This window comes from Phocoena phocoena, chromosome 12, assembly GCF_963924675.1.
Source record: "Phocoena phocoena chromosome 12, mPhoPho1.1, whole genome shotgun sequence".
Lineage (NCBI taxonomy): Eukaryota > Metazoa > Chordata > Mammalia > Artiodactyla > Phocoenidae > Phocoena > Phocoena phocoena.
In genome coordinates this window covers 70,854,364-70,867,663 of record NC_089230.1, presented here as the reverse complement: position 1 = coordinate 70,867,663, position 13,300 = coordinate 70,854,364, and the positions used below count along the sequence as shown (strand labels likewise).

At 40.1% G+C, this 13,300-nt stretch overlaps 1 protein-coding gene across 1 annotated transcript in view; it reads right to left on the bottom strand.

The window, feature by feature from the left end:
* Positions 1-920, bottom strand: part of CEP162 (centrosomal protein 162) — an 89,458-nt gene extending 88,538 nt beyond the window's left edge. Inside the window, exon 1 of the mRNA XM_065888945.1 lies at positions 864-920. Within this exon, the coding sequence (XP_065745017.1) occupies positions 864-920 (57 nt within the window). The remainder of the gene's footprint in view (positions 1-863) is intronic.
* Between the last annotated feature and the right edge of the window lie 12,380 nt (positions 921-13,300).

The following is a 13,300-nucleotide window of genomic DNA, read 5'->3' as shown; positions in this document are numbered from 1 at the left end:
GCTACAAGTATATATCATGCAGCACAGGGAGTACAGCCAGTATTTTATAATAACTTTAAATGGAGTATAATCTATAAAAATTGAATCACTGTTCGAACTAATATAATATTGTACATGAACTATACTTCAATAAAAAAAATACAGCTGTCATATCAAAGACCATTCATTCTTAAGGGAGGCAGAAAAGAGAGCTAAACAAGTGAAATAATGAATGGTTCTAAGAGCTACATGAAGAATGAGCTACATGGAAAATTAAGTACATGGTATAAGAAGGAACTTGGTAGTTACTTTTTTACTGGATCAACAGAAAGAAACCTCTCTTAGGTAGTGATTTTAAAAAGAGATCTTCACCATCCAGGTAAAGGATAGAGGAATAGACAGCATTATTGGCAGAAGGAACAGTACAAAGCTCCTAATGTGAAATGAGCTTGGCGTGTCTGGAGGAGAAAAAAGGCATGAATGGAAAAGGGGGAAGAGCAGTGTATAGTCAGTGAGGTGGGCATGAGCAAAATCATCCAGGGTTTTGTAAGCCACAGAAAGGAGTCTGGATTTTACTCTGTATGTGATGGGAGACCAATAGTCTTTTCCATTGGGAGTAACAGAGTCTGATTTATGTCACAAACCACGCTGGCAGCCGTGTGGTGAAGGAACGCTTGGACAGTACGTGGGAACTGTTGCAGTAGCCTAGTGAGATGATGGTGTCCTGGATTAGGTAAGTTGCAGTGAAAAGGGAGAGAACTAGAGGGATGATAGATGTATTTTGGAAACAGGTGACAGAGCTTGATGATAGGCTGATTGCATCCTAGAAGAATGAGTTTCTTATAGGACAATTTACAATACAGCTTTTAAAAATATAAACTTACCTCCTTCATGAACTGCTCAAACTCTTCATCCAGCTCTTCTTTGGAATAGTGGGCCATTATCAATAATTTTCCCTTCCCAAAGTAAACATTCCAAAGTATTTACAATAGTGGAAACACTAAATGGCAAGAGATAATAAACATCCTTTAAGGAAATCCAAATCACATCATAAAAACCGTCAGCCTTGAACTTCAGACATTTCTCTCATGATTTAGCATATACACACAATTACTGACCAGTAAATTGGACAAGAGATTTTTAACTCATTAATAAAACTGATTTGAAAAAGCAGCTTTCACAGTTTGACTTAGAGTTGAGAATTACATTTTCATTCTTAACACACAGTTGTTAAAAAGTGGCCTCGAGATTATTTCCTAAATCTATGCATATTAGCATGTGTGTGTGTGTGTATGTGTGTGTGTGTGTGTGTGTGTGTGTTATTTAACATCCCTTAAATAAACCAGGGCTTCTCAAGGAAACTTTTAAAAAGTAAAAACTAGCAAATCCAAAAGACTGTTTCCCTTTTGCAAAGCGCAGGACAGAGTTTGTGCCATCTTATCATTCAGCTAGTTATTTATCAATCCATATTAAGAAGTTTTGAAAAATAGACTGTTTCCTGATATGGGGGCGTTTCCAGATACAAATTTCTGGATTAATACCTTAAGACTCAGAATCTACCTAAAACAAAGTTAATGGAGCAAATTATAACAAATTATGTTTCTCTTGGACGGAGGGAAGGTCAACAAAAACTACGCAATAGTGACTTGCAATGCCCAAGTCTCCCCAGTCTCCCTAAAGAACCCAACTTCGGATCTGCGTCAGTTTCTGGACCGTAACTCCATGAGGCAGCTCCGACCTCAGCTTCCTTTTGTGGAGGCGGGAGGTGTGGAGATCTGGTCAATATGCTCAGCCTGCGCGGTAACACCTCCTCCCCCTTATTTGCATTTCTGTTCAGTTCAGTGTGTGGGCGGTTAAGGTCTTGGCCCCAAATTGTGGGTCAAATGCGGGTCCCACTCAGAGGGTCCCAGGCCCCAGGAAGCGCGGGCTCCGGAGTCGGCGGGAAGACAAAGACGCGCCCGCAGCGGAGCCGGGGTGGAGGAAGGGAGTGACCCGAAACTAAAGCCCTGAGCAGCGGGTCTGAGCACAGTCTGGGCCCTGCTGAACCGAGTGGAAAGCAAGTATCCACGCCCCACCTACCTTTGCTTCTGAATTCCCCGCTTTCCCGGACGGTCTGAGGGGGGCCCAGCAGTTGCCAGGGTAACTGACTTCAGCCGCCAGGCTCTGGAGTCACATGACCCGAGCTGGTCACGTGGCTCGCGGGAACAGAGGGGCAGCGGTAAGTGTCTCTTCGGCTCTACAAGCGCAGGGTGGAGTGGTCGTGGCTCAGCAGGACGATCTGGCGGGTTGGAGCCGCCGCCGCTGCTGCACCAGTGGAGACTCCGTGCCCTTCTCCGTGCTCCTTGGGGTGGGAAGGACGACGGGGTCGCGAGCGCCGTAACAGGCGTGGTGGGTGTGGCAGGTGCGCCCGTGGCTTCCTGGGAAATGTAGTTTAGCTCCCCTGCTCCTTGTCTTTCCGCATTTCTCATCCCTTCTCACCTCTCCCTAACATTTGCCTCCTGTGTCGTTTCGGCTTTCTGCTTTACAAGCGGAAGCCTTGAAAAAATTTAACTTATTGGGTAATTTCCTTCACGTGCAAAGCCCTGCGTGGGCGTTGTGAGAGAACCTGTAACCTTTTATGAAGAACTCTGTTGCCAGGATAGGGACTCTGTTCCACCATCTAGTGGACAAGAAATTCAAAATACACAGACACACCCCAAGTCCTACCCATATCAGAACATCGCTATGGTTTCCCATTACCCCTCCTTTCCCCCCATTCTACAGCGGCATCTTACAATTACTTTCTTGGATTTTTATTTTATTTTTGCTATTCCTTCCTCTAAAAAAATAAGAACACAACGCACGTTGGAGTTTCAGAGGACAGCATTTAGGATACAAAATGTAAAAGCGACAGCAGTTGAAAGCGTTGCTGCTGGCAGACATAGTTAAGGACCTCATCATGTCCGGCCTGAACTTTTCTTTCAGCAAGTGTTTATTGTGATACAAATGTGTACATGCCAGAACTGTGCCCTATGATAAAGATTTGAATAATAATAGAGATTTTTAAAAGCTACTATTTACTGAGCACTTTAGTTGTTAGGAGCTGTGCATGCATTACTTCACTTAATCTTTACAATCTACAAGACAATTCAATTAAGTTTATACTTTTGTTTCTAATATGTGCTGCATGGGAGAAGACAGTCATAATCCCTGCCCTAACAGAGTCTTTGGTCTAGTGGAGCAGATAAGTGATCAGACAATTGCAATTCTGTATGACCACTGCTATTGTAGAAGAAGTAGGGTGTGGTTGGAAAACATTAGAAGCCACCTCAACCTCTGAGAAGATGGAGGAAGCTTCTTTCTCACTGAAAATGGCCTGTCTCCTCTTTATCAACCTTTGCTGACTTCTACTCATCCTTTAGGTGGTTTAGGTTTCAATTTAGCCCTCATTTCCTCTAGGAAGCTTTCTCCACCCATCCCTACTAGGAAGCATTTTGCAAATTCAGCCTCCTTCCCACTAATTCACACATACGTAGTAGCCTCAGATCTTCTTGGCCTCGTTTTTTACTCTCGCCACAGCTACTGGGACCACTGCCACTCAGGCTGTCACTAGCCACACACAGGTGTAGCTCGTCCGTGTGCCTGCCTGGAGCTTGCAGTGTGAACTGCTTGCTCTCTGATCCGTGGGACTTCTCTGATCCTTGAGGATAACCATTCAGCACTCAACATTTGCAACTTAGAAGTGGGGGATTTAATCTCTACAGGCCCAAGCTTGATCAGTGGGAGCTGGAGCTGATGAACAAACAATCCCCCTTACTGGCCCTGGACAGTGTTGATACTCGTTTCATAAGACTAATCACGATGTCCTCTGTGATCCAGAACCAGTTGTTCACAACAGAGACCAACTTGATAGCACATTCTTGTATTGGCTTTCCATCCTTCTCTACGTCATTCTCCTTGTTCATGGCTACTGCTACGTGGCAACCCACTCCTGAGTAAATTACTCTTATGCAGAGCTCTGTCTCATGTTCTGCTTTCAGGCAAACACTAGGAAAGATAGATAGATCAGGATTAGCCCTGGAAAATGGACCATTAGGATGGGATTTAGGAACTGAGTAACTCAACAGTCCGATGGCAATGAAGATCCCACTGCTAATGGGAAATGGGGTGGTGATAACCGATGGAGCACCGCTCTACGATTCTTATATGAGGTTCGTTGGCCGTAGGTACAGGTGGAAAGTGAAGGGTTGACTCATATACTTACTGTTATACTTGAATGGTATGGTGACAGTGGTAATTATAAGGATGGTTGGATTTTTATTGATTTCTTTGAATTCTTTGAAATAAGGAAAATGACTGGCTCAGGTCAGCCAAAATCGATTCAAGGCACATGGTAAATGCCAAGGGCCTCTGTCAGCATTTGAGGAGATCATCATTTTCTGCAGCATAGGTGCAAAGGAGAATGAAGACACAGCTTCTTTGGGTGTCCTGAGTTAGGGCCCTGGTTGAAAACAGTTAAATCCTGAAACCAGCAATAGAGACATTTGCGTAAATGATTCTGGGAATCTTGAACTCTCAATTTCCCTGAACTCTCCTCACTGGCAGAAGCAGTCCCATTCCCTTTGCTAAAAGAGAGCATCCTCCTATTGCCTAAAGAGCCTGCAAAGACTTAGAGACCCTCATATGAGGAAGGCAACTCACAAGATGACACTTGTCCTCCTCAGGATCCAGCCCTGCCGCCATTCACCATCTCCACGCCAGTGATCCGGTCAGGTCTCAGACATCTGAGCGCAGAACTATAATCCTTGCTCTGGGAGGAAATGGTTTACAGAAAGTGCAGGTCCCGTGTTATATATACTAAAAGGAACCAGGGGAACACATGTAGGAGTGAATCTTGAGAGTGTTGAACTGGTAGGGAGAATAAAATAAGGCTGCATAAGGATTTATTGACATGGGAACACTCACTCATGTCTTGAGGTTCAACATGCTAGTGAGAACACCTGGCATTGGTCCTCGTCCACTGCTGGGATGTTTCCTTGAAGCCTGAATGTGATAACGGCCAATAGGAAAATGAGGTAGAGATGCTAAAATTGCTTTGGCAGAGTACTAAGGAAGATGTCAGAAGGCTCACAGGGATGGGAATGTTAGAGTAGATATCTGTGATATCTAGAACCTAGCATCTGACTTGGTTCCCCAGGAGGATTCATAGGACATCCCCTTCAGTAAGGCAAGAAGGAATTCACTGGTGAGGAAGAGGCCAGCATCTGTGAAAAAACTTGGTGATGTCTGTCCTGCATAGGTCAGAGTTATTAACAGGAGATGCTGTTGTGGAACTAGTCTCCCCAGTATCAGTGCAGTTATGAGATTTCTCAATGGCAGAGCCCATGTAGCAATACAAAACTATCGAAGGCAAGATGGTTGTAATTACTGAAATGGGCAGAAGTCTTTAGTAGCAATCAGGTGCCTTGACCTGCAGGGATTTGTGCCAATAGCTAATAAATCATGGTGTTTTGAGGGATGAGATAAATGAACAGCTGATTGAGTGATTACTTGATTGTGTGTGTGTATGTGTGTGTGTGTGTGTGTGTGTGTGTGTGTGTGTATAACAAAGTGATCTAGTGAGTGGAATACTGACATTAGCTATCATCATGGAAAATCCAGATCCTTCATCCAATTTCTGGATTTATTTAATTTCAACAGACCCAGATACCAAGTGTTCAAAGGGAGGGTGAGTGCCCTTGAGGAAGGACTCTGTAATGTCGTAAGAATAGTTACAAACATTCTCCCTATCTTTCCACAAAGGGTCTTATGGCCGTTCACCAGGGCCACCAGAGGACAAAGTAAAAGAGTTCCACAGAACTTAACTACCACCTCTTTGGGCTCCTCGTTCCTGGATCATCAAGCAAAAGAGAATTAATATGTTAGCATATTTGCAAGACTAACCTACCCTTATTAACGCGAAGAGCCTGGGTCACTGCCCTATGATGGAAGCAGGGAGGAATATCCATCGGCTTGATTGATGCATCTCCTGGTGTTTTGTGCCAGGTGATAATGGTGAATCAGCATTTACAACATCTATTCCCTGATGAAGGCAAAGCAAATCAACCTAGAGGAAGAAGGTCTGGATCCCTCTGCCAGGCAAACAACCTTAGATCAGCTGAGATGCTGGCCACGGGTGAGAAAAATTTAGAATCGCTGGTGGAGAAGAGAGCTGATGACTATCAACAAGGCTTTGGGACCAGCTGTGGCAGCAGGGAGGGTATCTAGTTCACAAACCCTCTTGCACAAGTTGTGGCTGGCTAGCACCTTGCAGTGACAGGTAGGAGTTAATGGAGAGAAAACATGAATCTGAGTAGTGCAAAGGTTCTAGTGCATCAGTGACCACTTTGTTCATCACTTAAAATTCTCTTGGCCCTGCATTCAACTGAAGTCAGTTTCTACAATCAGTTCTCGTAGACTTTCTGCAGGTGCAACTGGGGAGTGCCTCACCTCTGACCAAGGTGTGAGCCTCCGCTTCCTTCCCTGGACATTTTCTGGCAACAAGTGCAGGTGTGGAATGCCCACTGAAGTGCCACACATGTGCAACCTACAAGTGGGTATGTGGTAGTCAAAGTCCAAGGGCCACTAAATCCATGGGGGATGGAAGCCCATTGAAAAATCCTTGTCCTTTTTTTTTTTTTGGCTGTGCCACTCAACTTACAGGATTAGTTCCCCAATCAGGGATCGAACCTGGGCCCCCTACAGTGGAAGTGCAGAGTCTTAACCACTAGACCTCCAGGGAATTCTCCCTTCTCCTATTTATTTCATGGATTTCATTGCGACCTCTTAAAAGGCCTGTGGAATCCGGCATAGTTTGGCCATAATCATTTTGATAATGCATCCTTATTTCAGCTCTTCCTTCTTTCCTCTTTTTATTCCCCTGTTCATTATTCCTGCTCTCTGGGGTCATATTGCCAGATAAATTACCTGTGTGGAAGCTTTTTAGGGAGGAGCTCAGGTCTAGACAGTAATCTTATTAATGAACTTGAAGTAATAAATAAGTCCAAATAATTCAGGTCTTAATATGCAATTATGCTGCCTTATTCATATATACAGAGATTTAGGAAGAGTGATGATTTTGTAAATTAAAATAATTGTTTCAATTTTATCGAAACTTTATTCCATTTCCATTTGAGAGCTAGTAGTCACAGTAGTAAGTTTTGATATCATTAAAATGTTCTTTCTATGCACACATACATTCAGAGATTTATAGACTGAATAAGAGGGCTTTCTTATGCTTTGAAGTGGTAGGAAATTGTCTAACACTCTTTCTGTATTGTTGAATAATTGATACCATTACATTCTCAAAGTAAATAAATATGAAAAGAAGGGAACGGATCTTCACTAAAAGGTAAATGGAATTTGTGGTATTATTTCTGTTAGTATTTGTAACGTCAGTTTACATTTTCACCATCAGAGGTCATGAAAGAACAATGTTGAACAGAAAATTTGAGCTTTGTTGAAAAAAACTTAAGTTTGAAATCTGATCTGTAACATTCTTAGGAGGCTTTTTACAAAGAAAAAACCACAATCTACTTAATGTCATTTCTGAAGGAAGAAAAATATTTTTTAACAATAAAATTATCCACTAGGTTACAAAAACATGAGGCTCTATTTGCCTTTGGTGGTCTCAATTTTTAGCTTAAGAATAAAATTTTAAATGCAAAATGTTGGTGACTACTTATCTTGGGAATATATAATTTTTAATCTCATCTGGTTTGTGGGGTCTATAATTGACAAAAAATATTCCACTTATTAAAAAAAGAAAGGAAATAAAATTAAAACTTAGAAGTGTTAAGGAATACATTTCTTAGTGCACATAGCATCTACTTCATAAAGCATAGTAAAGTGTGTCTCACAAACTTTTCACCTGAGAAACTGACAATGCAAAATGTATCAAATATCTTAGTGATAATAAATTTTATTTTAAAAATCTACTATCGATATGTGTTTTGTCTGTCATAGGTAGCACACATTGATTTAAAATGTTTCTTTTTGTCTGTTTGTCTGGTTTTTTTTTAGCATCTTTATTGGAGTATAACTGCTTTACAATGGTGTGTTAGTTTCTGCTCTATAACAAAGTGAATCAGTTATACATATACATATATCCCCATATCTCTTCCTTCTTGTGTCTCCCTCCCTCCCACCCTCCCTATCCCACCCCTCTAGGTGGTCACAAAGCACCGAGCTGATCTCCCTGTGCTATGCGGCTGCTTCCCACTAGGTATCTATTTTACATTTGGTAGTGTATATATATCCATGCCACTCTCTCACTTTGTCCCGTCTTACCCTTCCCCCTCCCCATGTCCTCGAGTCCATTCTCTAGTAGGTCTGCGTCTTTATTCCCATCTTGCCCCTAGGTTCTTCATGACCATTTTTTTGTTTGTTTTTTAGATTCCATATATATGTGTTAGCATACGGTATTTGTTTTTCTCTTTCTAACTTACTTCACTCTGTATGACAAACTCTATACCCTGAGAAAACCATAATTCAAAAAGAATCATGTACCACAATGTTCATTGCAGCTTTATTTACAATAGCCAGGACATGGAAGCAACCTAAGTGTGATGGACAGATGAATGGATAAAAAAGATGTGGCACATATATACAATGGAATATTACTCAGCCATAAAAAGAAACGAAATTGAGTTATTTGTAGTGAGGTGGATGGATCTTTTTTTTTTTTTCTTTTGGTGGCGCTGAACAGCCTGTGGGATCTTAATTCCCCAACCAGGGATTGAACCTGTGCCCCTTGCATTGGAAGCGTGGAGTCTTAACCACTGGACCACCAGGGAAGTCCCTAAAACCTTTCTTGCTCTATTAGAAATACAAAAAACCAATAAGTTAAAATGTTTCATTGGCATTATAAAACACACAAGTCATCAGTTGTCATTGCCCTTTTGGGGGAGTAATAATAATGAAAAACCTTCTTGTAAAATGATTGTTAATATTTTTGCATTGGCATAGTTTTATATGTTTTCAAAAATTCTGTGGCACATGAAATAAGTGAATCACAGAAAGACAAATACTGTGTGAATCCATTTCTGTGAAATATCTAGAGTAGACAAGTTCATACAGACAGAATGTAAAATGGTGGGTCTGTGGATTATTTCATGGGTATGGGATTTCAGTTTTGCAAGATTTGAAGAGTTCTGAAGGTTGTACAACAATATTCATGTACTTACTACTGAACTGTACACTTCAAATGGTTAAGATGGTAAATTTCATGTGTATTTTACCACTATTAAAAAATGGGGACTAAAAAATACTGTGGCACATGAGTTGACATTGGACAATCAAAATCCTGTTTGAGAGAAATTGTATTTGACTTACACAAGAAATTTAGATTAAAGCATGACACCATCCATCCCAAATTCCTCATTCATCCAACAAATACAACAATAGAATCTACACCATAGCATTGTGAGGAATAAATGAGTTAAAACATATAAAAATTTTCATCAGTGATTGTACGTCATAATGCTCAATGCACGTTAACTGTCATGTTGTTTTGCCTGAAGCACATCGTACGGTGTATGCGGTCAACGATGATTTGATACCTATTATTATCACCATTATTATTTGTTCCATTTTTCCAATCTAGTGTATAAAAAGACATTTTTCATTTGTCTCTTGGAGCCCCAGAGGCATCAGAACCATCAAAAAGCCTTAAAAGTAATAAAACCACAAGTCTGTGACTAACAGAGGAATTCATTTTTGTGAATTATTTGTTTAAACAACCAAACTTTAGTCTTAACTAATGTCCATACAATTGTTCCTCCCCTCATTTTTTGTCCTCTTTTTTGAGTCAGTTCTATCTTACTGGGTTTAATCTCTGATCTTCCAGTGGCTCTCAAATTCTGGAAGCCTCCATACTGCTTATATCTGAAATCGTCTTTACATACGATGACCATCTGTGTGTGGTGGCCGGGGGAGGCCGATTAGAATCTGGAGCTTCAGAAATATTCACCGCAGATTTTATTATTTTAACTCACGCTCCTTTCTTGGTAATAATAATTATTTTAAAGTCATTCTTTGGGTTTAAAAAAATTTTTTGTTTTTAGATTTTTTTGATGCTCACACTTGCTTCATTATTAAATCTAGCATCCATCAATTTTAACATGAAAATAGATTCTGCTACTTGTGTGAATACTGATGTGTTCTGTTAGTTGAAAAATATTTTACTATGTTTCTTGTTTGCTTGGATTATATAATCAATCTTAAGAGGAAAAATATAACAATATTTGATATGAAATGGGGGAAATTTTTGATATTTTTCTTGAAGTCCTTCTTTGAAGAACTCCTTTGTCCAGAAAGCCAAAGCACATGTACCACTTTCTGGTCACCATATAAATCTCACAAGGTTTCTGTGAAAGAAAAAATATATATAAAGAGTCTGTTTCTACAATTCCACCAAACCTTTCACCAATGCTTCTAACAAGTTCCAAAATGAATTTCATCTCCATCCCCTCCCTTGTTTGCTCTCTGCAGGAGTTTTATGAGCAATGAACTGGTTCTCATGGTGAAAGCCAAAGGAAGACAAATCCTGAATAATCCACCATCTGCATTGTTCCACATTCCATAATCAACTATATTGAGAATAGCATTAGTTCTATAACACCACTACCTTATTAAAGGAATCCATTTAACTTTGGGAAAACTGCATATGGAGGAAAAGAACATCCAATTTATCTTTATTTCATGCTCACACCGAAGCCTTCAGTGACCTTCTGATACTTCAAGTTGGAAACAATAGTTCTGCTTTGCTTATATTTCTAGTAGAAAAGTTATTTATGTTTTAAAATATTTATTTACTTACTTATTGAATACTTGCCCTTTCTCTTTCTTCTACTAGATCATAAATTCATTGAGGATGGCTGTTGTGTTACAAATTTTTGTATCATACCAATGTTTTGCACAAGTAGGTGTAGAATAGCTAGTTGTTGAAACTATTGGATTTATTGTCTCTTGGTTCCATTCTATTGTCTAATGGTTTAAGTTGTAACTTAAAACTTTTCTAAAATGACTGTCATATGTATGGAGGTAATGCTGCCCCCCCACCCTTCTAGCCCACTTTTGTGTATTAGAGAGACTGTCCTTTGGCCTGAGCATGGGTAAGCACATTATTTCTAGGTAGGAGTAATTACAATTACACTATAAATGTGGTGATCCATTATTACTTTCTCTAATTTCAGAGAGAGCAATGAAAACCAAATGTCCAGGCACAATGAGAGATGTGGGAACTGCAAAATCTCTTCTATCAGCTCAGCAGTTGCTAAGAGTCATCCCACATGTTCTGTACCCTCCCAGAGTCTAGTAAGTGGATGAATAAGTTGCTTCTCTTAATCTGGATAAATATCGCATCCGTGGAAAAATTCTTTCGTTTTGTGTCTTAATTCTGAGAGACTTGGAATAAATGAAAAACCTGGACTAATTGCTTACTGCTCCATAAGAGGGTCCCTCAGAGTCCTTAGAGTGAGGATGACCATTGGTGATGACCTTTGGAATAAGGTACCCGGTCCCAATGTCTTTGAAAAGTCTGAATAAGCTTTGCTATTTTTTGCCACATTTTTCTCATTAGTTAACGTAAAAAGTTAAAGTAACTTCAGCAGTTTTATTTCCTTCCTCTTATAAAAATACAGTAAGTCATCTACATACGAACAAGTTCTGTTCCAAGAGCACATTCATAAGTCCAATTTGTTAAGTCCTACAACGTTAGCCTAGGTACCCAACTAACACAATCAGCTATAGAGTACTGTACTGTAATAGGTTTATAGTACTTTTCACACAAATAATACATAAAAAAAAACAAACACACAAAATACAGAAAACATTTTTAATCTTACAGTACAGTACCTTGAAAAGTACAGCAGTACAGTACGACAGCTGGCATACAGGGGCACGTTCACATCTTTGAAAGTTCGCGACATGAAGGTTCATATGTAGGGGACTTACTGTAAATGCATTTAGGCTGTTCACCTACTCTGAGAAGCTATTTTCTAATACATCGGTAAAGATGCAGCATATATGCCCCCCTTCCTTTTTCTCCACTGGGAAGAGGGGTGTTAATTCTTTATTTTTCTTTAAAACAAAAAAGAGTTAAACTCATGAGATGATGACCATTTCAAGGTTGTTTCTGATTTCTTGATACTATTTTAAAAGGAGACACATTTGAGTTCATTTTAGTTGAAATTGAGTTTTTTTATTTCAAAATATGTAACACGAACACTGCAAGAAATAAAGAAGAAATAAAGTCACATATTCACAAAAACATACTTTGTGTGTAAATCTAAGAAGAGGCCCTAGGCTGACTAGGGGGGAAGGCCTCTCATGAGAGTCCCAGATACGATTTTTTTTTTTTTTTTTTTTTTTTTTTTTTGCGGTATGTGGGCCTCTCACTGTTGTGGCCTCTCCTGTTGCGGAGCACAGGCTCCGGATGCGCAGGCTCAGCGGCCATGGCTCACGGGCCCAGCCGCTCTGCGGCATGTGGGATCTTCCCAGACCGGGGCACGAACCCGTGTCCCCTGCATCGGCAGGTAGACTCTCAACCACTGCGCCACCAGGGAAGCCTGCCCAGATATGATTTTAACTGTGGAGGTAGACCCTGTATAGACCTTGGAAATGTCACCATCACAAATACACTTTGTTTGAACCCAAACATCCGGCAACATGGCAGACAAATGGACAAGACATCTACCATCAAGGAGGATGAAACTGGACGGTCGAGGACTCCTGGCCCTATGCAGCACAGCCAAAGCCTGGTGAATCACAGGGGTAGAGAGGCAGGGCTGGCAGGGTGAGCAGGAAACGGAGTGAAAACCAATTACAGGCAGGCTACTGAGAAGGTAGCATCTGACATTAGAAGAGAAGTATATATTTTTGGCTCAGATCAACAGTCATTTAAAGTCTGGGTAACACAACTAGAATATACTACTAAGCTGAATTTGTTTTACACTTTCAGTTCTGGCAACTCTTCAAGAACAAAAGACTATTTTCTTTTCCATTTCTTTTTAAATTTTGAAAAGTTCTCTAAACTTTAAAGACTGAAATCAGAGGATAGGATAGTATTTCAAACATCAAATTTAGAACTTATAATTTGAATTTTGTTAAATACATACACATATAACCTCATAGAAAATATGCATAGGCCATTCATGAAAGTTGTCTGGGCTGGGGGACATATTTGATTAATTTTCTAGGTATTTTATTATATTTTTCTAATTATCTGTATTGGAAGTGTAGTCTTTTTTTTTCAAGTTTGCAAAAAGAGGGAAAGTACAAAGTAAAATAAGAAACATGCAAG